This window comes from Osmerus eperlanus, chromosome 4 (genome assembly GCF_963692335.1).
Source record: "Osmerus eperlanus chromosome 4, fOsmEpe2.1, whole genome shotgun sequence".
NCBI lineage: Eukaryota > Metazoa > Chordata > Actinopteri > Osmeriformes > Osmeridae > Osmerus > Osmerus eperlanus.
In genome coordinates, this window is record NC_085021.1 from 17,556,824 (window position 1) to 17,577,629 (window position 20,806).

Sequence of the window (20,806 nt, forward strand, 5' to 3'; positions counted from 1 at the left end):
AAGAACAAAATAAGGAGAAGACGGAGAGCTCAAATGTGACAATGGTTTCGTCTAAAGGATTTGGGGAATGGACATATATGTATTTGTATACCCTTACAGTAATAAGATCTACATTTTTGTCTGATGCATGCGTGTACAAAAGGGCCTCGTGAAGTTAGGCCTTAGGAAGGCGCGTGTTATCAGCATTCAGAAGGATAAGACTTCATGCTCTACATATATCTTAGGTTACATTTATCCGCATTACTCTGTTATTTGAGCCATGCCGGAGTCAATTGACCCACTTAAACAGTTCATCCAGTTTTATCTATTAGGTTACATATCTCAAAAGCGGACGAAGCCACGCGACACTGCTAGTTGACAGTATTTAGCTGAGATATGTCTGGCTGAGAGATATGTTAAAAAGTTAGGCTGAGTGTAGCAGCCACATTTGGCACTTATGGCAAACGGGAGTGAAAGAAACAGAGAGAGAGAGAGAGAGAGAGAGAGATAGAGAGAGAGAGAGAGAGAGAGAGAGAGAGAGAGAGAGACGCTGAGATCTGTCTTAGCTCAGGAGATATACGGAAAGAATCGAAGGAGCCAGGCAAGCTAGAGCATAACGCCCTCCCTCCCTCCCTCCCTCCCTCCCTCCCTCCCTCCCTCCCTCCCTCCCTCCCTCCCTCCCTCCCTCCCTCCCTCCCTCCCTCCCTCCCTCCCTCCCTCCCTCCCTCCCTCCCTCCCTCAGTCAGTGTGTTATTGAGGTAGAAATGTTTCTATCGTCCTAGAGACCGTGGAAAATCTGGACCACTTAGGGCAATGAAAAACTGAACAACGTGAGGAGTCTGACATAAATAACCGAAGATAGACTACAATACAATCAGAGAGCGAAAACCAACAATCAACTTATCGGTTTCGTCTGTGTAAGCACAAGAGAACGCGTTTAACGGCTTCTCAACAACGAAGGCTGCATTAGCTTCATAATTAACGGTATGGTATGCATGCATGCGTGGGAATGTTTCACTCTGCGGTGTATTTTGGTACGATAGAACCGTAGGATATTCATGCTTACTGACTGTAGTTAAAAGTACTTGGAGTGTAGAGCGGCGTATCAACAGAAAATGATCAAAATAATAACTGTTGCGGTGTATGCTCCAGTAAATGTATTGCCCAGTCGCAGTGTGCCCCATGAGCTGTTCTGCAACGTTTCTGTGTTGGCTTGTGCTTAGTTTGTTTAGCACGCTAGAACATTATACCAGACACACTAATACATGTCTACTGCAGCCTTCCGGACATAACGAACAGCAGCGTTAGAAAGTAGATGACAACTAAATTCACCTCAATTCATCAGGTGACGGTCTTCATGGAGTTCGCAAGCGAGACGGTGGCAGACCTCAGCCACTTCCGTTTCTATAACGAATCCTTGTTCCAGAACAACTTCAGCGGGCCATACAACGAAACCGACACCTACCTTCCAACCGGCATTAAGATGACCATAGTGGTGGTTTACATGATCGTCTGCGTGGTGGGGCTCGTGGGCAACTGTCTGGTCATGTACGTCATCATCAGGTAAGAGGCACATGCAACTTAGGTCAACGTAGGTCACCTGTTCATGTTTAGGCATGGGCTTAAAATGTCCTGTGTATGTGAAGTAGCCACCCATGGAAGGCATTAATGTGTGTGGGTTATGTGTGTGTGTGTGTGTGTATGTGCAGGCCTTTGTCCTTTTCATTTCGCCATGTGCATCACAGGGCCTTTTGAAAATGGATAGTATCCTTTTATTTTTTTTCTCCACCTATCCTGTTGAAACTGTTCTGCAGTGTTGATGACTTTTCATACAGAAAGCAGGTGACTGATACTTGTTGAGAAGCATGTATTACATATCGTACCTATTGTACACTGGGCCACTGGTGAAACACAATCAACTGGTCCTGTTCTTATTATAGTTGTATGGAAGTACACATATCATAACTATCTGTATGCTTGTGTGTGTCCAAGCTTTTCTTCTCAAATCTAAAACAGTCGATTAACCCTGTAGAATCTGTGTGGTGAAAGATGACGAAGCACGTTTTGGGTTTCCTGGACAGGCCTAACTGTTTACGTAGTGAGAGTTACACGGAGGTACATATGGTAAACAGTGCAGTTCATATAAGGATCCTCTGTCCTGATAATCACCATGACTGTTGGGTCCCATTAAAGTAATCCTAATACCAGAGTGTGACAGAGTTGCTAAACTCTAGCGGGCTAATCCCGGAGATGCGGTTGGAGCAGAAGCACGACCCTGGATGTGTCCTGCAGCAGCCCAGGACCCTGGGTTTGGCTAAGCGGTTAGGGAATTGGATTATTAATCGGAAGGTTGCCGATTCGATTCCTGGCCGTGTTAAATGACGTTGTGTCCTCAGGCAAGGCACTTCACCCTACTTGCCTCAGGGGGAATGTCCCTGTACTTACTGTAAGTCGCTCTGGTTAAGAGCGTCTGCTAAATGACTAAATGTAAATGGCGGCAGACACATCCCACGTCTTAGAGGGGTCACGTGACGTGCACCTGTTGTTGTTGGGAGGGGAGGGGGGGGGGTGACAGGGATCTGGTGGTACAGTTCTCCTCTCCTTCACCAGTGACATATGCTGCACTGTGTCATCTCTATGCTGTCCTCTCAAGGGACCACTGGGTTTCCTAGAAACCTGCTGCAGTGGTCTGAAGACTAGAGGAGAGGGCTAGAGGGTGTGAGTGTGGGAGTGTGACTATGGAGCGAGAAAGAAAAACAAAGACAGCAGGAATGAGTGAATACAGTAAGGAGTGTGCCGGTGTGTGTGTGTGTGCGCGAGGAGGACAGAGAAGTAATACACGGGGTAAGGCTTGAGGCTGCAGATGTTTGTCTGTGTGTGTGTGTGTGTGTGTGTGTGTGAGAGAGAGAGAGAGTGAGATGGGTTAGGGTTAGGTGTCATGGGGAAACTACAGGCTGTACAGATGTGTGTGGTGCAGTCTAGTGGATGTAATGACTGGAGGCTCGAGAAGCTTCCAGGTAGATACTGAAAGAGAGCTGTTCTAAGAAACAACCTATCAGAGGGAGGAGGAGTTATGGCGTGCACAGCAAGACACTCCTATTCATCTCTACTATCTCTCTCTCTCTCTCTCTCTCTCTCTCTCTCTCTCTCTCTCTCTCTCTCTCTCTCACACACACACACTTATTCTCTCTCTCTCTCTTTTTCCTTGTCCTCTCTAATGGTAACCTAAGCTCTGTGTCCATACCCTCAGACATGGTCTCTTCACCAGAACTATGGAGTCCCAAACACTCCGCAGGTGTCTGGTCCTGGCGGTGTCCATCTGTCTGTGTGTCCATCTGTCTGTGTGTCCATCTGTCTCTGTGTCCATCTGTCTCTGTGTCCATCTGTCTCTGTGTCCATCTGTCTGTGTGTCCATCTGTCTCTGTGTCCATCTGTCTCTGTGTCCATCTGTCTCTGTGTCCATCTGTCTGTGTGTCCATCTGTCTCTGTGTCCATCTGTCTGTGTGTCCATCTGTCTCTGTGTCCATCTGTCTGTGTGTCCATCTGTCTCTGTGTCCATCTGTCTCTGTGTCCATCTGTCTGTGTGTCCATCTGTCTCTGTGTCCATCTGTCTCTGTGTCCATCTGTCTGTGTGTTCACGCCAGCGAACAGTAGGACGAGCCTGGCACCACCCTGTCCAGAGGCTTGTTCGCTTGGTCACAAGGATGATCAGTCTCAGACGGAGTATGTGTGTGTGTGTCTGTGTGTGTGTCTGTGTGTGTGTCTGTGTGTGTGTGTTTGTGTGTGTGTAATATAGCTGGTGTTGGTATGTTCTTTGTCTGGGAGCCCCTATATCAACTGTCTACCCTGAACTGTAACTTGCAAGAGGTAGTATTGAACAAGATGATGAGACCTATGCTGCTAGGAGCTTTCAACGTTCTCTCTCGCTCTCTCCCCCTCTCTCTCTTCCTTTGTATTAGAAACATTCCAAGCCATATAGATATGAGAGATACATCAAGACACAAACACACATTTGAGCTATAGTGCTCGAACCAAAGAACACACTGCAGCTTTGTCTTTAATTTCTTACATTTTACCCTTCTGTTCCTCACTCAAAATGGTCCTTCTCAACTTGAAAAAAGGTGCAGTGGTCTCAATTTTTTCAAGAGCAGTATGAGAGCAAGATAGCCACACAAATAGATACGATGGAGAAAGAGAGAGATTGAAATACAAACACACTCGTACACCCTTCACCTTACATGTGAGTCAGCCACAGTAGAGTGGAGCCATAGCAGAGGCCACCTTCATCTGGTTATAATAATATTGAAATACTGTATACATGTAGGTCTGCAGGTCAAAATGTTGTTGGGTGTTTTTTCTGCTGCTGGACCTGATCTCTGTGGTGATCTAGGGACACTCTGCTTACAACTCAATCTGACTCCACAAATATCGGATGACACATATCGGGTTGAGCGTGTGTGTGAATAAATTAATCCCACTGACTTGACACTGCAGAGGGAAATGCAAAACAACAAATAGAATCTGCAGTGCGCTAACCTGTGTGAGTGGTAAACTGCTGTGCAGACACTGTTCCTGTGTGTGTGTGTGGCGGGGGGAGGGGGGGGGGGTAGATTGATTGCATATCTTCATCTTTATGGGCCATTGATCTCCTGTTGAGAGTGCTTGTAGCTTTGGATGCTTTTCCCCAAGATATTTTAGTGTGTGTGTGTGTGTGTGTGTGCGTATGTGTGTGCGTGAGTAATTACATCTTTACCGGCCAATTAACTGGCTGCTGGCTATATCTGAAATAGCAATTTCACGAGTGTTTATGTTATGTGTGTGTTTGTGTGTGTGCAAGCCTGACAGTCTACAGGCCACGCTAATGAGTGACCATGATAGTGCTGATGAGTTATGAGTTCATTTCAAAGGCCTCTAAAATGAGAGCAATTCTACGACCATGGAATGAGGGAGGGGGTTTTGAATCTCTGGTTACAGGGAAGAGGGAGAGAATGAGAGAATGAGACTTTTTTTTCATTTCTTTATTGCCACCTCTGGCACATCAGGCCAGTCACAACTGGTTTCTGTCCACAGGCGTGTCTGCTAGCATTTCCCACGTGTGTGGGTGTGTATATGTACTGGTGTGTATCCATGTGTTTGTACAAGACTGTACTTGTGTGTGTTTTTTCTAATATCCCCAACCTGTCAGGCCACTGGTCACTGGACTACACTCAATCACTTGATAACTGGATGGTGGTGTAATTTATTTCCAACTCAGAGTGTATGTGAATGTGTGTGTGTGTGTGTGTGTGAGAGAGAGAGAGTTAGGGAGGAAGAGAGAGAAAGAGGGAGGGAGGGAGGGAGGGAGAGAGAAAGACAGACAGAAGAGACAAAAGATGACAGAAGTAAGAAAGGATAGAAAGACAGCTGGAAAGAAGAACAGAAGGAGGGACATGCAAAGACAGCCTGCTGGGTTCAATCAATGTCTGTGACATGTCATTATTGATCGGGGTGAAGGAGACATGGACACGCTCACACAAATACACACCAGCCCACACTCAGAAAAAACATGCTGGAAACATGATCATGGATATCCACACTCATTCCCTGTTCCCCACTTCTGCCGGTGCAGAGCAATCAAAGCAGGACGTCTTTCTACTCAGCAACTAACAAATGAGCATGGGGAACCTGTGTGCCACGGTGAAAAAAGCTTACCAAGACCAAAATAGCAAACCAGTGAAATGGTGGTCTAGTCGGGGAGGTTGGTGTGTGTGTGTGTGAAGGGGGGGGTTACCTCATTGAGTCAATGATTGTATCTGATTGGACCATTTGTCATGGTGGACGAGCATGGGGCGCTAGCGGTGCTGTCTGCGGCGAAGCTAATGAGGGGCCTCATATGGGGGAGCTATAGAGCCTTTCATATGAGCAGGTGTGTGTGTGTGTGTGTGTGTGTGTGTGTGTGTGTGTGTGTGTGTGCGTGTGCGTGTGCGTGTGCGTGTGCGTGTGTGTGTGTGGCCTAGACAGTAGGCTGATGACTGTTTATCCTGTTTATCCTTTACAAGGTATCATTTAGTTGGCAGCTGTAAATGGCCCAACGCTTTTAGAGAGGGGAGGGGAAGTGTGGAGAGTATGTTGAGAGGTGTGAAGGAGGGAACACTAAGGAGGGATGATGGACGGTGGAATGGAAGGAGAGTATAACATGTGGAGAGAGAAGGAGTTCAGGGGAGGAGAAGAAGGGAGAAGAGAGGAAGTAAAGGTTGTGCTTGATGATAATGCAAGGTGCTTGATGATAAGGTGTATCAAGGTGATGATAAGGGTCTATTATACCAGACACACTAATACAAGTCTACTGCAGCCTTCCAGACATAACGAACAGCAGCGTTAGAAAGTAGATAACAACTAAATTCACCTCAATTCATCAGGTGACGGTCTTCATGGAGCCAGTCAGCAATCACAGCTGTCTCCATTTAATGTTCATGTCAGAGCTCGGCTCCCTCCCTCTCCCTCTCTCTTCCACTCCCTCCTTCCCTCTCTTCCACTCTAAACCTGCAGGAAATGATGCAAACCTGCTCTATTCGTTTCTCTGCTGGCATTCATTATTCACAGACTGCAGCTAGATGCTGCTGAAACAGGCAGACGTTTTTATCTCTGTTGGATGCCTTTGGTGTGTGTGTGTGTTGTGTGTGTGTGTGTGTGTGTGTGTGTGTGTGTGTGTGTGTGGAGGAGGGGGCCTTTAATGTGTGCTTGGTGCAGAGGCATTTTGCTCTGTGTGTGTGGAAAGGTGTGGGAGGGTGTGTGTGTGTGTTTGTGTGTGTGTGTGTGTGTGTGTGTGTGGACAGCTGCTGGAGCTGGCAGTGAGAGTGACAGGTAAGACCCTAATGAGTCTCTGTGCTGCCGTCCTTGATGACCTTCCTCTTTGTCCCCTGTCTGATTACCACAGTCAACCGAAACACATGGGTGACATGAAGTCCTTCTCAGAAACACGGGAGTTATTGTAGAGAATTCAAATGCTGGGGAGAGGGGAAGAGAGGGGAATAGAGAAAAGAAAGTATAGGATACGAGAAGAGGTGGAAGAGAAGGTGGGAGGGGAGGTAGATCACTGCCTCAGTGGTGAAGGCATGGCCGTGTAGTTAGCAGGCGTTCTGTAAAAAGTCTCTCTTTGTCAAACTTAATGTATAAATATTTTATGCTCCGGCAGGTCATTCATGTTCATTGATTTTGAAATGACAGTAAAAGAGCCATTGTCAGTGGACTCTCTTACCTCTCCTTTGCTCTTTCACGCTCCCTCTCTTTTATTATTCTCTTTCTCGCTCTTCGTCTTTCCCTCCTTTCTATAACCTCTCTCTCATTTCTTTCTCTCTCTCTGTCTTTCTTCCCCTCCCAATCCTATGCCCCTTACTTCCCTCTCTTTCTCCACTCCACCCCTCCCCTCCCTCCTTACCAGTCCTGGATTCAGCCCCCGTCCCCCATATCTGTGTAAGAGTAAATCATCCTGTGCTGGAGTCGTAAACAGTGGTCTGGCAGAGAGGGCAGTCAGCAGGAGCACCACTTTCTGCTGATTTAATCACTACCAACACTGTGGATGGACAAGCACAGTCACCTGAGACACACAGCAGGATGCAACTTTATAAATAATGAACTGCAGAACAGTTATCGAGCAGACACACACACAAGCATTAAACCACCAAACTATCTCGATGCATCAAGAACAAATTCTAAAATGGAAATATTGAGGAGACGTCCATCTATAGAGATGATAAGAGCATAAAAACAGAAAAGATTAGTATAACTGTAGAGTAATTCAGATGTAGTCTCTGGATAAGAGCGTATGCTAAATGACTAAATGTAGTCTAACGAAAGAACGTTGAGCTTTTTAACATTTGAACTGTTCTGAGGCACTGGTTTGCACACAGCGATCTCTTCAGCCAGGCCAGCAGGTAGACCTCTCAGCCTTAGATTTCAACCAACCTAAACAGCTAATTTGCGTCAGTTGTACGTCACAGCTGTTGGAGTGCCGCTTTACATATGAAGGAATAGCTGTGTGAGTGACGTCTGTTGCATAATTGCTTTGGAGCGTACTTCTGTGTTTTCATTCAGAATAAGGAGAAAATAATCTGATTGGGTATTTTCCACCTTGATCTTCACAACATCATCCTTTGCTTTCCATTATATTTCTGGCTATTTTGCAAATGTCATGTCTTTTCTGTTGACTTAAACTCTATTTTAACGGTTGTATGACCACACGCTCTCTAAGCGACAGGGAGAAGATTACAGGCTATTGTGCTGGAGCGGGGTTTTGTAACTTGAGGTTCTTGTTGCATTGATGTCGGCTACGTTCTCAGGGCACTGAAACACTGATGTAGTGGTTTTATCTCTGAATGATCTCAGGAATGTAAATATTCTGCTAAATGACTAAATGTAAATAGTCCTGACCTGTCTGGCGCTGCTAGAAAACACACGCATTTGATATCAAGACTCGGGTAGCCAGCATGTAAATGCTCCTTCTCTCTCACCGTTTCTCTCTTTCTCTAACTCTCTTTCACTCTATCTATGCCCCCTCTTTATATTTCTCTATATACCTCTCTTTCTTTCTCTGCCCCCCCCCCCCCCCCGCCCCCCGGCCCTCTCTTCCTTCCCTTTCTCTCCTACTCACATATTCGCACCAAACGCTGTAATCATATAGAAAACATTTCCATCTCCTGTCTGGCAGAGGGTTGGAGGAGAAAAGGAAAAAATATATTAGAAAAGGTATTTAAGTAGACCAGCACTCTTTTCTCTATATGACTCATGTATGAGGGCATTTAAAACCAGAAGGCTGGCGGACAGAGTGGAGGACTTAAGAGTCTAGTATGATGGCCTAACCTTATTAGAACTCTTCTACTATGGTCCACTCCAGTTTAGTTAGTATTAAACATCATCTTTTATTTAACCACACTTTTACAGATTCTGGTGGTGCTTGAATATGAGCTGTAAAAAAAACTTTACAATACTTTACAATAACTTTAGCATGGAATGGTTAACCTTAGTGTTAGATGTCGAGTTAGGCTTGGGATTAAGGCAAGGGCTAGAAAAAGATTAAAGGAACTTTTTAAAAGCTGACCACAAATGATGGGGTGAAATGGGGTGAACACAGATAGGAGTCAGAACAGTTGTGTTTGCTGGGAAGCTGACTCCGGATCCAAAGGAGGAGGCTTTGTCCGCCCACCCGCCCTACCTAACCTCAACCTGCCAGGCCTTTCATTAGCCTGCTGTAACTGAGACCGTGAAGGCACTATTGTCTAACAATGGCAACGTGGTCTTAATGGAAATCTCTTATCTTTTCCATTATTGTTTTTAACCCATTGAAAGGTGTGAGTGTATTGGGATAATGGAAGTGTCCTCTCCATTTCTGTCTAAATGTCAAAAGCCTCATATCCTCTCTGTTAGTCTATTATTGCCATACACACGTGCACACACATATTGAGTGCAGGTCCACTTGCTGAGGGGGCGTGCAAAAAGAGGATTTTTCTCAATTAGTGAGAGAATGTTCTTGCTGTGAGTTTCTATGTGGGAGTGTATGACCCATATAGTCTGAGTTAAAACTCACCCTGGCTGTACCACACAAAGCCTCAGCTCCAATCAATGCTGCTGGATAATGAAGGTATGTGCTGGGAACCTGAGCACAGCTGCTCAGCTGGGATTGAGGAAATCTTCGGTGCAGGGTGAAAAAGCAGAACTATTTGAACCAGAGGCCAGAATGATTTGAGTCATAGACACTGTTCTCAGGGCAACTGGCCAGCGGTTGCTAGGGATTCACAGTTCAGATGACAGGCCTAAAAATATATATATTTTAGTTAAGTTAGATTTTGTTGCTCTAATTTAATTCTTATTGGAGGAGAGAAAGAAAAGGAGCACCTCCTACATTGTAAGCTGTGCTGTGTGTGTGTGTGTGTGTGTGTGTGTGTGTGCGCGGGGGGGAATGTTAGAAGAGGAGGTAGCTGCTTTGTTTTAGACATATTTAGGACTAATGACTCATGTTTTTAAAGGGAGAGGTTAGCATTTACCAGAAGCATGGTCTTGTCGATTTTTTGTTAAGACGTTAATCACATGCAAACAGCCCTCCTCTCTTAAAAAGGCTGCTTTCATACCCGTCTGTTAAGTATGTGTCTGGAGTATCTTAACTTAACTGAATGATTTTCAGAAAATTGCTGTTGCTGCAGTTTTTTTGTTTATTTGTTTGGAAATGTCTGATTATGTTACCAAGTGGAATGGAAAGTGTTTACACACACAGACACTTCCTGTGTTGATTGAGTATTGTTAGTGAAGCCCCCCTGTAGACAGGCATGCAAACACTAACTCTTAGAGCATGCATACACACCCTTCATTTTATAAACCACAGAATAAAATACATACATGACTCTGTGTGTTGCTATGCCCTGCCACTGACAGCCTAGATAATCTACACTGTGCCTGAATTATTCAAACTAATTATGAATATTTGAAACTTCAACGTATGGGAGATGAAACAGGATCAGTTAAACCATATTCCCCCACCTCTTTATGGAGTTGCATGGCTGCAAGGCACATAAATGCTGTAATTATTTTAGATAAATCATCTGACATGGCAAGGCCATGCAATATTCATGTCCCACTCTTCTGTTCAGGTTGCTGGTGGTTGGGTCAGTCAGCAGACCATGAAAGAGTGAGGCAGGAATGAGAGAGGAGAGAAGAAGGCAAGAAGGAAGTGAGGAGAGAGGAAAGAGGGACACAGGAAAGAGAGAGGAGAAAAGGAAGCAAGAAGGAAGAGTGAAATCAGGGTGTCAGGAGAGACGGAAACAGGAAGGAGAGAAGATAGAGGGAGGCAGGAACAAGGGAGGAGAGGGAAGCAAGAAGGAAGAGAACAGAGAGGGAGGCAGGAAGGAGATCGAAGAGAAGGAGGGCGCCACTTAGCAGAATGATGGATCACCTCCACTACCACATGCTTTGCTGCTTTCATGTAATGAATAAGGCCAGTCTTTAACTATACTTTCATGAAATTGCCTGGTGTGTTTGTGTGAGTGTAGCACAAGCATGTATGTTTGCTTTATTATTTGAAATCAACTTACTGTAAAGACACTTTCTGTCCATGTTCTTAACAAACACACAAACAAACACACAGTAGCATCAAATAACTATTTCATACCGTATTACAAAACAGCAAAATCTCATTTTTTTGATTTTTGCTGCAGAGAGCAGGAAATGCTACAGATAATTAGGCAGCCATTACAGTCCACAAAGGACAGAGGAGGAGAGGAGGAGGGAGGAGAGGAGAGGAGGAGGGAGGAGAGAAGGAGAGAGGAGAGGAGAGGAGAGGAGGAGGAGGGAGGAGAGGAGAGGAGGAGGGAGGAGAGGAGGAGGGAGGAGAGGAGGAGGAGGGAGGAGAGGAGAGGAGGAGGGAGGCGAGAAGAGGAGGGAGGAGAGGAGGGAGGAGAGGAGGAGGAGGGAGGAGAGGAGGAGGAGGGAGGAGAGGAGGAGGAGGAGGAGGGAGGAGAGGAGGAGGAGGGAGGAGAGGAGGAGGGAGGAGAGGAGGAGGAGGGAGGAGAGGAGGAGGGAGGAGAGGAGAGGAGGAGGGAGGAGAGGAGGAGGAGAGGAGGAGGAGGGAGGAGAGGAGGAGGGAGGAGAGGAGAGGAGGAGAGGAGGAGGGAGGCGAGAAGAGGAGGGAGGAGAGGAGGGAGGAGAGGAGGAGGGAGGCGAGAAGAGGAGGGAGGAGAGGAGGGAGGAGAGGAGAGGAGGAGGAGGGAGGAGGGAGGAGAGGAGGGAGGAGAGGAGGAGGGAGGAGAGGAGAGGAGGAGGAGGGAGGAGAGGAGGAGGGAGGCGAGAAGAGGAGGGAGGAGAGGAGAGGAGAGGAGGGAGGGAGGAGAGGAGGAGGGGGGCGAGGAGAGGAGAGGAGGAGAGGGGAGCCCAGTGTTAGGTCCCCACAGACAGTAGGTAGTCAGAGGAAACATTAAATATTCTTTCTGTAGAAGGGTCTGTTACCTTCAGAATGCAAACCAGAAAATGCAAAGATGCAGGAGGGAGAAAGAAGGAGGGGGAGAAAAAGGAGTGAGGATAGCAAGAGGAATTTTGTTACAAGGAAAGAGAAGACAATTGAACTGGAAAAGGGAAAAAAGGAGAGAGAGAGAAAGAGAGAGAGAGAGAGAGACAGAGAGAGAGAGAGAGAGAGAGAGAGAGAGAGAGAGAGAGAGAGAGAGAGAGAGAGAGAGAGAGAGAGAGAGGGATAATCAGCCTCCCATTTGTTCAAACTCATAATTCATACAGCCTTTTCTCTGACTGTCAGACCTCCAGGCGACCATGGTAACTGAGCCTGTCAATCATCCTCAGCTGGGGAGCTGACAGACCCTTCACACAAAGTGCAGTGCAGTACTGTACAGAACAGAATGTATTTGGATGAAAAATGAATGGACAGGAGCTTCTTGCAGTAGAATGCGCAAGTCTGGTTTTCACAATGTATGCTTCATGTTTTGGCTACCCGCAATGTTTGGGGCTACTCTGTTGTTATAATCAGTGACCTATGCACTTTTGTAAAGCTCTCTCTTGGAAGTCGCTTTGAATAAAAGCGTCTGCTAAATGCATAAATGTAAATGAAATGTAAGTCTGTTATTAAACAGTGCCTGTCTAAACCATTTGTGAATTGTGCTCACATATTACCTTACCCTTTATTCATTTACCAGACTCCTGTATCCAAAGGGACATTCACATTGTGCAGAATATCAAGGATCAGAAGTGCAGAGTTCTAACTGTATTTCGGTGATCAGAATCAAGGAACTGTATTTACTGCACTATAGGCACTGGACTAAGTAACCACATCTCAGCTACCAGGCACTGTGAACAATATAAGATAATGTCTCAACTACAGTAAAATATATCGTATAAAAATCTCTCAGCAGGGAAACAACAACATCTCAACTACAATATTGCACAGTACAGTGAGTGCAGCAAAATCCACGATGTAAGTACAACATCAAACTGTTTTGTGGTTGCAGTTTCTTGTCAGACATTGGTTTAACAAGATCTCAAAAACAAAGTGCATTGAAGGGGCAAATTTGCACATATCACAATAAGTAGTAAACAAACGCAAAAAGTAGTTAGTCGAGCTTGAAGAGGGATCTCTTGAGCCCACGTCAGAAGAACGGTAGGGAGAGGAGAGAGGGAGGGAGGGAGGGGAGGAGGGAGAGAGGGAGGAGGGAGAGTGGGGAGGGAGGGGGATGCAATGGAAGGGATTCCACAGCTGTGGAGCGTGGAAGGACAAGGACAATTGTTAACCCCACTGTCTGGACCACAATGCATTGTGTTTCAGGTGCGTTGAAAGTGGATAGGTTATTGGATGCCGGTAGAATTGGCAGCCAATGGGTCTATTTATCCACCTAACGGGTCGTCTATCTGTCAACATGGACATGTGATCAGCAAGTTTCTCTTCATGGAAACCCTGGAAACAGTGACGACAATGATAGTTACACAGCTGTTCTCTCTCTCTCTCTCTCTCTCTCTCTCTCTCTCTCTCTCTCTCTCTCTCTCTCTCTCTCTAGTGCTCTCACGATCCGTCTCTCTTACAACGTCAGTCTTCGTCTCTCTGTCTTAATGCTTGTGTGTATGTGCATGTGCATATGTGTTTATTCATGAGTGTGTGTTTGTGTGCACATCAAATTGTGTGTGCTTTGTGAGTAACTTAGTTTTCCAGTGCAGTGATTTCAATCTGTGCTCCTCGGGGCTGGAGATCAGAGAGAACAGCGTTACAAGGAGTGTTTTACAAGAGAGGTCTTGATGAATATATATCTGGCTTCACGCCCGTCTCAGTCTGGGTGGCTTCTTGTTCATCTGCCCAACCCGTCACCACGACTGGGACTCATGTTTGTTGTGCTCTCATTCTCACAACTAATTCACAAAGTTCTCTCTCTCCACTGTGGTATTACACACAAATCTCCTCTTCTTTTCTACTCTTCTCCCCTCGCAGGTACACCAAGATGAAGACAGCTACTAACATTTACATCTTTAACCTGGCCCTGGCTGACTCCCTGGTGCTGGCCACGCTGCCCTTCCAGGGGACAGACGTCTTCCTGGGCTTCTGGCCCTTTGGGAATGCCCTGTGCAAGACGGTGATCTCCATCGACTACTACAACATGTTTACCAGTACCTTCACCCTAACAGTAATGAGTATAGACCGCTATGTGGCTGTCTGTCACCCTGTCAAAGCCCTGGATATGAGGACCCCACACAAGGCCAAGGTGACTCACAACATTATACAATTTTTATTGGCTGACTGATTAAATAATCTATCTCTCCTGTTCCCCTGGTGATTCCTCATATTCCCATTATACAATGTTTATTGGCTGACTGATAACATAATCTATCTCTCTATTCCTCATATTCCCAATCCTGTATGATCCCCTTCTATCTGTGCTATGATCCCCTCCGATCCTTACTATGATCCCCTCCTATTACCACAGTAATATCTCAGATTCCCACTGTGATCTCTCCTATTCCTACTGTGATATCTCCTCCTCTCCCTGTGGTGTTCTCCAGGTGGTGAACATCTGTGTGTGGGTGTTGGCCTCTGCATTCGGTGTTCCCGCCATGGTGTTGGGGAACGTGGAGGTGGAGCAGAACAGTAGGTGGAGCTGGATATACTTGAGTATGCTTTTGTGGGCATGTGTGCTTGGTTGGACGGCTGCAAGGGTGTGTGAGTGTGTGTCTGTGTGTGTGTGTGTCTGTGTGTGTGTGTGAGTGTGTGTCTGTGTGTGTGTGTGTGTGTGTGTCCAGATGCAGCCATGTGTGGCCTCGACTCCCCTGGAGCGTACCGTAGTGTGAGAACAGTGACATGGCCAGATTTAAAACACATTTATAATTCATGAAGAGGTCTAAGTGGACACGCCTCTCACGAACATCCCTGTCACCATAAAGCCTCTCACTCACTCAATCCTATTGTCTCTCTCACTCTCTCTCTCTCACACCCTGTTCTCTCTCTCACACCCTGTTCTCTCTCTCTCTCTCTCTCTCTCTCTCTCTCTCTCTCTCTCTCTATCTCACCCCCTGTTCTCTCTCAACCTCTTTCACCCACTCCTTCCCCTCTCTTTTATTCTTCTTCCCATTCTCTAAACACTCTGTTTTTTAACTGTGGATGTGTCGCCTTTGCAGCAGAACAGACCCGTTGTCCAAACGGTTATGGCGATAGTAGGCATAACTGCTCCTATAGACCCTCATCTCTCCCACACGGCACCAAGCACACAGTGTCTATCCTGCTGCTCTCTGCTGTAAAGGAACATGCTGTTCACTTTGTTGTTAGCTTCTCTCCTAGTAGAACGGCAGCAGCCAAACAGCCTGCTGGAATTGGGTCTATATTGCTTTTCACCCATCCAGTCCACTCAGATCCCAGAAAGTGGCTAGAAGGGTAGTGCCAAAGTATTAGATAGAGCAGAGGGAGATTAAATCTCTCTCTCTCTCTCTCTCTCTCTCTCTCTCTCTCTCTCTCTCTCTCTCTCTCTCTCTCTCTCTCTCTCTCTCTCTCTCTCTCTCTCTCTCTCTCTCTCTCTCTCTCTCTCTCTCTCTCTCTCTCTCTCTCTCTCTCTCTCTCTCTCTCTCTCTCTCTCTCTCTCTCTCTCTCTCACTCACTCACTCACTCACTCACTCACTCTCTCTCTCTCCTCTGGGCTGTCTGTCTGACACCTCTGTTGCTAGCATGGTTAATTCATTGTCTTAATAGATTCTTCTGAATCTATAATGAGCTCTTGAAACCCTGTAGGGGCTGGCAAGTCTTTGTAGCTCTCGCTTTTAGCGATGCCAATCCCTTTGCTCTCTTCCTCTCTCCTCTCCCTCTCTCTCTCTCTCTCTCTTTCTCTTCATCTGTTTTTTTCTGTCTGCTTCTCTTTCTTTCTCCTTTGCTTCACTTAATTTCTGTTGTTCCCTCTTCAACAATCTCTGTGTCTCTTACCCCCATTTTCATTCACTACCCCATCTTTTGGTCCCTCCTTTCTCTCGCCCACCCTCTCTCCATGCTCCTCCCAGCTAGTGAGCGTTCTTCTCTGAATCTCTTTGAAGCTAGTTGTTAGTTAGTTAGCCCCTGTATATAAAACAGTCAGACTCATAGAAAAACTGGAGCTGCAGAAACAGTATTTGCTGCCTAGCCTGATCCTGTGTCAGGGGAGAGAGAGGCAACACGCAAATAGTGCTCTCCATAAAGGGTTCGGGTTGCACCTAGTTCTGCTGTCCAGTAATGGACCATAGGTGTGCTCCGTACTCGTACTGTAAATCCCCTTCAATCAAAGTGATTGGCCAGAGCTTCATGTGAGAATGACTGGCACAGGCAATCAGGACAGTCACACATCTTTGTCAGAAACAAAGAGGTAAGATAAAGATATACAGAACTAAATAAGGATAAAAAATATAAGGATAAAAAATATAAAGATAGATAGCAACACTTCCATACATGTTTGTTTGATGTTCCTTGTGTATTTTGTTAAGCTTCTATTCCAGTCATGGATTTTGTGCGTGAACTGCAGAGGCCCTCCTGTGCAATCAGTTGGATTGATCTATTGCACAGCCGAGGTTGATCACAAAGTACATTGATTAGTTACTGTAACTTGGGTTTGTCTCGAGTCATCATCGTACAGGAAGCATTGAGACTGTAAGTTAACATCGGTATCAGGGACTCATGCTAACCAATCAATTTCAGGACTGAATAATTTGTTCAGTAATATAACTTTTGTCTAGTGTCCTTGATGGAACATTACCTTTTCATGGTGTAAATAAAAGAATGATGTCCTCAAGCCAGCCTAGCTTCTGATTCATCTGAACGGCGGAGTGAGGATAGGCGAGAAGAGTAGAGGAAAGAAAGAGAGAAATGAGGACGAGAGTCTGATAGAGCTTTCATGAGACGCGTCCAGCTGTTTAACAAGAAGCATAGACTGTTTTGCCCATGTGGGGAAATGTATCTGACATCGCCTGTTGCATAAACACAGCGAAACATAAACAGAAGAAAAAGCAATTATTACACAATCTTCATACTGTATTTTAAATGTAATCTACAGACTCAGAGCCAAACAAGACTTAGACCTGACAACCAGCTATTGACTAAACCCATTTTTTACGTTTTTACGTTTTTACCTCTGAGTTACCCACCCACTTGCTAAACTGCCTGTGTGTGTTAGTGGGTGGATAGCCTACTGCGATCTTGCAGGCAGGGTAATATTTAGCTGATGTAATGTTGTGTACACAGCCCCAGCCTGTACCACACTGATCACTGGGAGGGGGTAGGAGAGGGAGTGAAGAACGCAGGACAGAAAGATTAAGAGGTGTGAAAATTTAGTGCAATCTCTGCCTGTGGAAACCAACTCTCCCTTGTGCCTCTGGACCAAGAGGGTCTTAAACAAATCGGTTTGTTTGACATTCATAGTCTGAGTGCTTAAATACACAAGGCCCAGGGAGCACAGCACTTGTCAAACATTTGTGACTCCCATCGATCTCTGTTAGACAATAACACCAGCCGGCCCAGCAGAAAACATTGTGGTCCACGTTCTCTATTTAGCTGTGTAGACAAAGCACTTGAGCCATCATTAAACAGTGTAAAAACAAAAATAACAAACCCGGCATATTGTTATTTTTGGAATGCTTTGGTGGCAGCACAGTGGGAATAACATGTTCTTTCCGTGCTCTTTAAGCAAACGTATCGCTCAGCACATCACTAAACCTCTAGTGAGGACCCCAGACCACTCAGAAGAGAGGATTCCACTGAGACCTGTCTAAATGGTAGCCTCTGGCCAGGCCAGATAGACTCGCTGCTATTGTACTACGATGAGAGTGGTCAACAATGGTGAAATGAAAGAATGAGTGGAAAGGAGACAGGTGGAGATAAATGAAATGGGGAAAGGAATGGAAACGTGATGAAGATTGAGAGATAGAGATGGAAGAAAGGAATAACCGGCTGTGAAGAAAGAAATCACGGGGGGGAAAGAAGGAGTGAACAGTTATCTGGTTTTCCCGTTAATGACTTTACTGATCAGAGAGAATGCCCTCCCCCCCCCCCCCCCCCGTCCCAGGAGAACCCTCCATCTTCATTCTCTTGTCACATCTCCAGCTTTGTGATCTATCAGTCTGCTCCCAGGACAGCGGTGGGAGAGGGTCCAACCTCTGTCTGCTAATGTTCACCAAGCACAAGCAGCTACTGTACCGCTAGACTAAAAGCAGACTGCTGCAGTCAGATGGAGAGCTCTACATTTTAGGGGGTTTTCACAGTAGCTTAACGAGCATCTGCACCTCAGTGGCACTTTTGGGACTATTCAACTGGTTCCATTGTAGTGGGTTAGGTCTAGATGATGCAACCCAAGTTATCTTCATCTTTTTACAATGTGGTGGACGTAAGTCTAACTAGGTCAACAAGGACACATAGGCAGAAAAACACAAACCTTTGGAGGGACCTCTGTTATTTGAATGCTGAGAGATGAAGGGGATTGAGCTGTGTTGCTTTTGATAAAGCTGTATTTTGTTGTTCGTGTGCGTGTGTGCGCCCTTGTGATAGAGCTGTTGAGCTACCCCATGGAGCTGTCAAGGGCTTGTACCTTGGAGGCAGCTTTGAAAGGCAGCTTGTCAAAAATGTCAGAAGGAAATGTGAGAGACAGAGATTGCCTTAGAGAATATACAGAATTACAAGGGTGTTGACAGCTTTTCAAGCATGAAAGGTTCAACATGTTTATATCAGCGTATTGGAGCACAGTGGAAGAGGTTTAACATGTTCATTTGTTGTTGTTTTTCTTCTTTGAAAACCAAGGGGCTAAGGTTAGGTTTCAGAGCTGAGGTGTAACGGAGGTGGTTTGGTCACCCTGCCTCAGAGGCCTAGATTAAGGGCTTTCTTTAAGGCTCCAATCCCACTTCCATCTCACAGTCACAGCACTGTGTTTGAAAGAATTGTGAGAGCAAATGTAGAGATAGAATGGGGTGGATGAAAGTGGGAGCGAATGACTCACTACCGCCTAATAGGCAGAATTGTTTCCTCTCACCTCCCAGGTGTGGAGTGCATTGTGGTCCACCCAGAACCCCGTAGCTACTGGGATCCCGTCTTTGGCACCTGCGTCTTCGTCTTCTCCTTCCTCATCCCCGTGGCGATCATCAGCGTGTGCTACAGCCTGATGGTCAAGCGGCTCCGCAGCGTGCGCATCCTCTCTGGCTCCAAGGAGAAAGACCGCAACCTGCGCCGCATCACGCGCATGGTCCTGGTGGTGGTGGCAGCCTTCGTGGTGTGCTGGACCCCCATCCAGATCATGGCCCTGGCCCAGTCCTTGGGCTTCAACTTGGGCAGCCTGCTCACTGTGGCCCTGATGCACTTCTGCATTGCGTTAGGCTACGTCAACAGTAGCCTCAACCCTGTCCTTTATGCCTTCCTGGACGAGAACTTCAAGAGGTGTTTCCGGGAGTTTTGCCACCCATCCCCGTTCCGTCTGGACGGCCAGCAGGGTCGCATGCGGAGTATCGCGCGTGAGGTGGCGGCCTATAACTGCAAGGCAGGGGACGGCAACACTAACCCTGCATGACTAGGCGTGGAGCTGCCCCTGGTGGGGCGCGAGCCCCAACCCAACCCAGGGACGGGCAACTCCAACACAGAACTGACTCAGATCACTACCCTCTAGCAGAACCGATGCCCCTGTCGCCTGGCTGCAGAGCTGGGACAGGGGCTTGGGCTGAAGCAGATGCCTGGGTAAGGGATGGGTTAGTAAAGGCTGGGACTGGGGTATGGGTAGATGCTGGTGCTGGGAAGCTATCTCTACCATTGAGGTGGGAATGCTAAGAAGCTGGGGCTGTAACTGGGGCAGGAAATGGGTTGGGGTTGGGTAATTGTCTTCCCCAAAGTGGGGCCAAACTGGGTGGGGCAGGGTGGGGTGGGGTGGCAGGGGACACTGACCCCTCATTTAAGAGGGTGTCAGGTCACCAGTCAGGGCGAATGAACAATCCTGCCCCTCTTTGTGTGGAAGGTTTAGGGGCTGGGGTTCTAGTAACTACTAACTGGGCCAAAACCGGTCCTGGGATCAGTGGCTTGTAGTTCTGGGAACCTCCCAAAGCCGGGATGTGACCTCATCAGCGGTGGCAGCAAGGTAGGGCCAGGTCAGGATCAGGTGTACTGACCTACCAGGGACTAAGGGGCTTTCTTCTCAGTGTCTTATTATCTATGTGGTCATCTGTATGTCTGTTCTTATAGTGTTTTACCAGTAAATCAGTTCGTTTTGTATCTTCTTTTGTGTCTCATTTGTCTCCTTTCTGTGGCTTTAGTCTGATGAAGAAAGATCTGAATATTTGGAGAATTACCTTTTTAGCTATTCAGAGCCAAATCCAAATTTGAGACATTGAAGGAGGCCTTAAGTGAAGACTGTTAGAGGATCTTCAGTGAAGACTGTATACCTGTGTAGGTAAATCATACTGTTTTTTTCATGGTTTTAATGACTTATTTGTCTGTTTCATGACTGATAAATATGTCTCACAGTTTTTAATTTCTTGCTGAGAGGAAGAAATTACTCAATTCCATTGCCTTAAATTCCAAGCAAAGTCTGTTTTTGCATTATCCTGCTGAATGTTATGTAGTAGTACTTGTGGGTGCTTAACTGTTGGTTTTCTATGCCTTTGTTTTTTGTACAACCCTGCTGAAGCGTTGTGTAGTAGGGGTGGCACTTCATCCAACAGACCTGCTATGCGAACTCTGGTTCGTTTTTGTCGGTTTACTTATTACAAATGAGCTCTGGCTCACTCCCCATAATATATATACACACACACATATTATATATATACACACACACACACATATATATATATTTGCTTGTGATTCTGTAAAAAGAAGCAAATATACTGTATTTTGTAT

General features: G+C 46.2%; 1 protein-coding gene across 1 annotated transcript; it reads left to right on the forward strand.

Moving 5' to 3' along the window:
- The first annotated feature begins 750 nt into the window (after nucleotides 1-750).
- Nucleotides 751-20,441, forward strand: oprl1 (opiate receptor-like 1). The gene is made up of 5 exons (XM_062459768.1): nucleotides 751-963; nucleotides 1,325-1,542; nucleotides 13,925-14,195; nucleotides 14,494-14,578; nucleotides 18,967-20,441. Exons 2-5 carry the CDS (start codon nucleotides 1,337-1,339, stop codon nucleotides 19,488-19,490), a joined length of 1,086 nt encoding a protein of 361 aa, XP_062315752.1. The 5' UTR covers nucleotides 751-963; nucleotides 1,325-1,336; the 3' UTR covers nucleotides 19,491-20,441.
- Nucleotides 20,442-20,806: the final 365 nt, after the last annotated feature.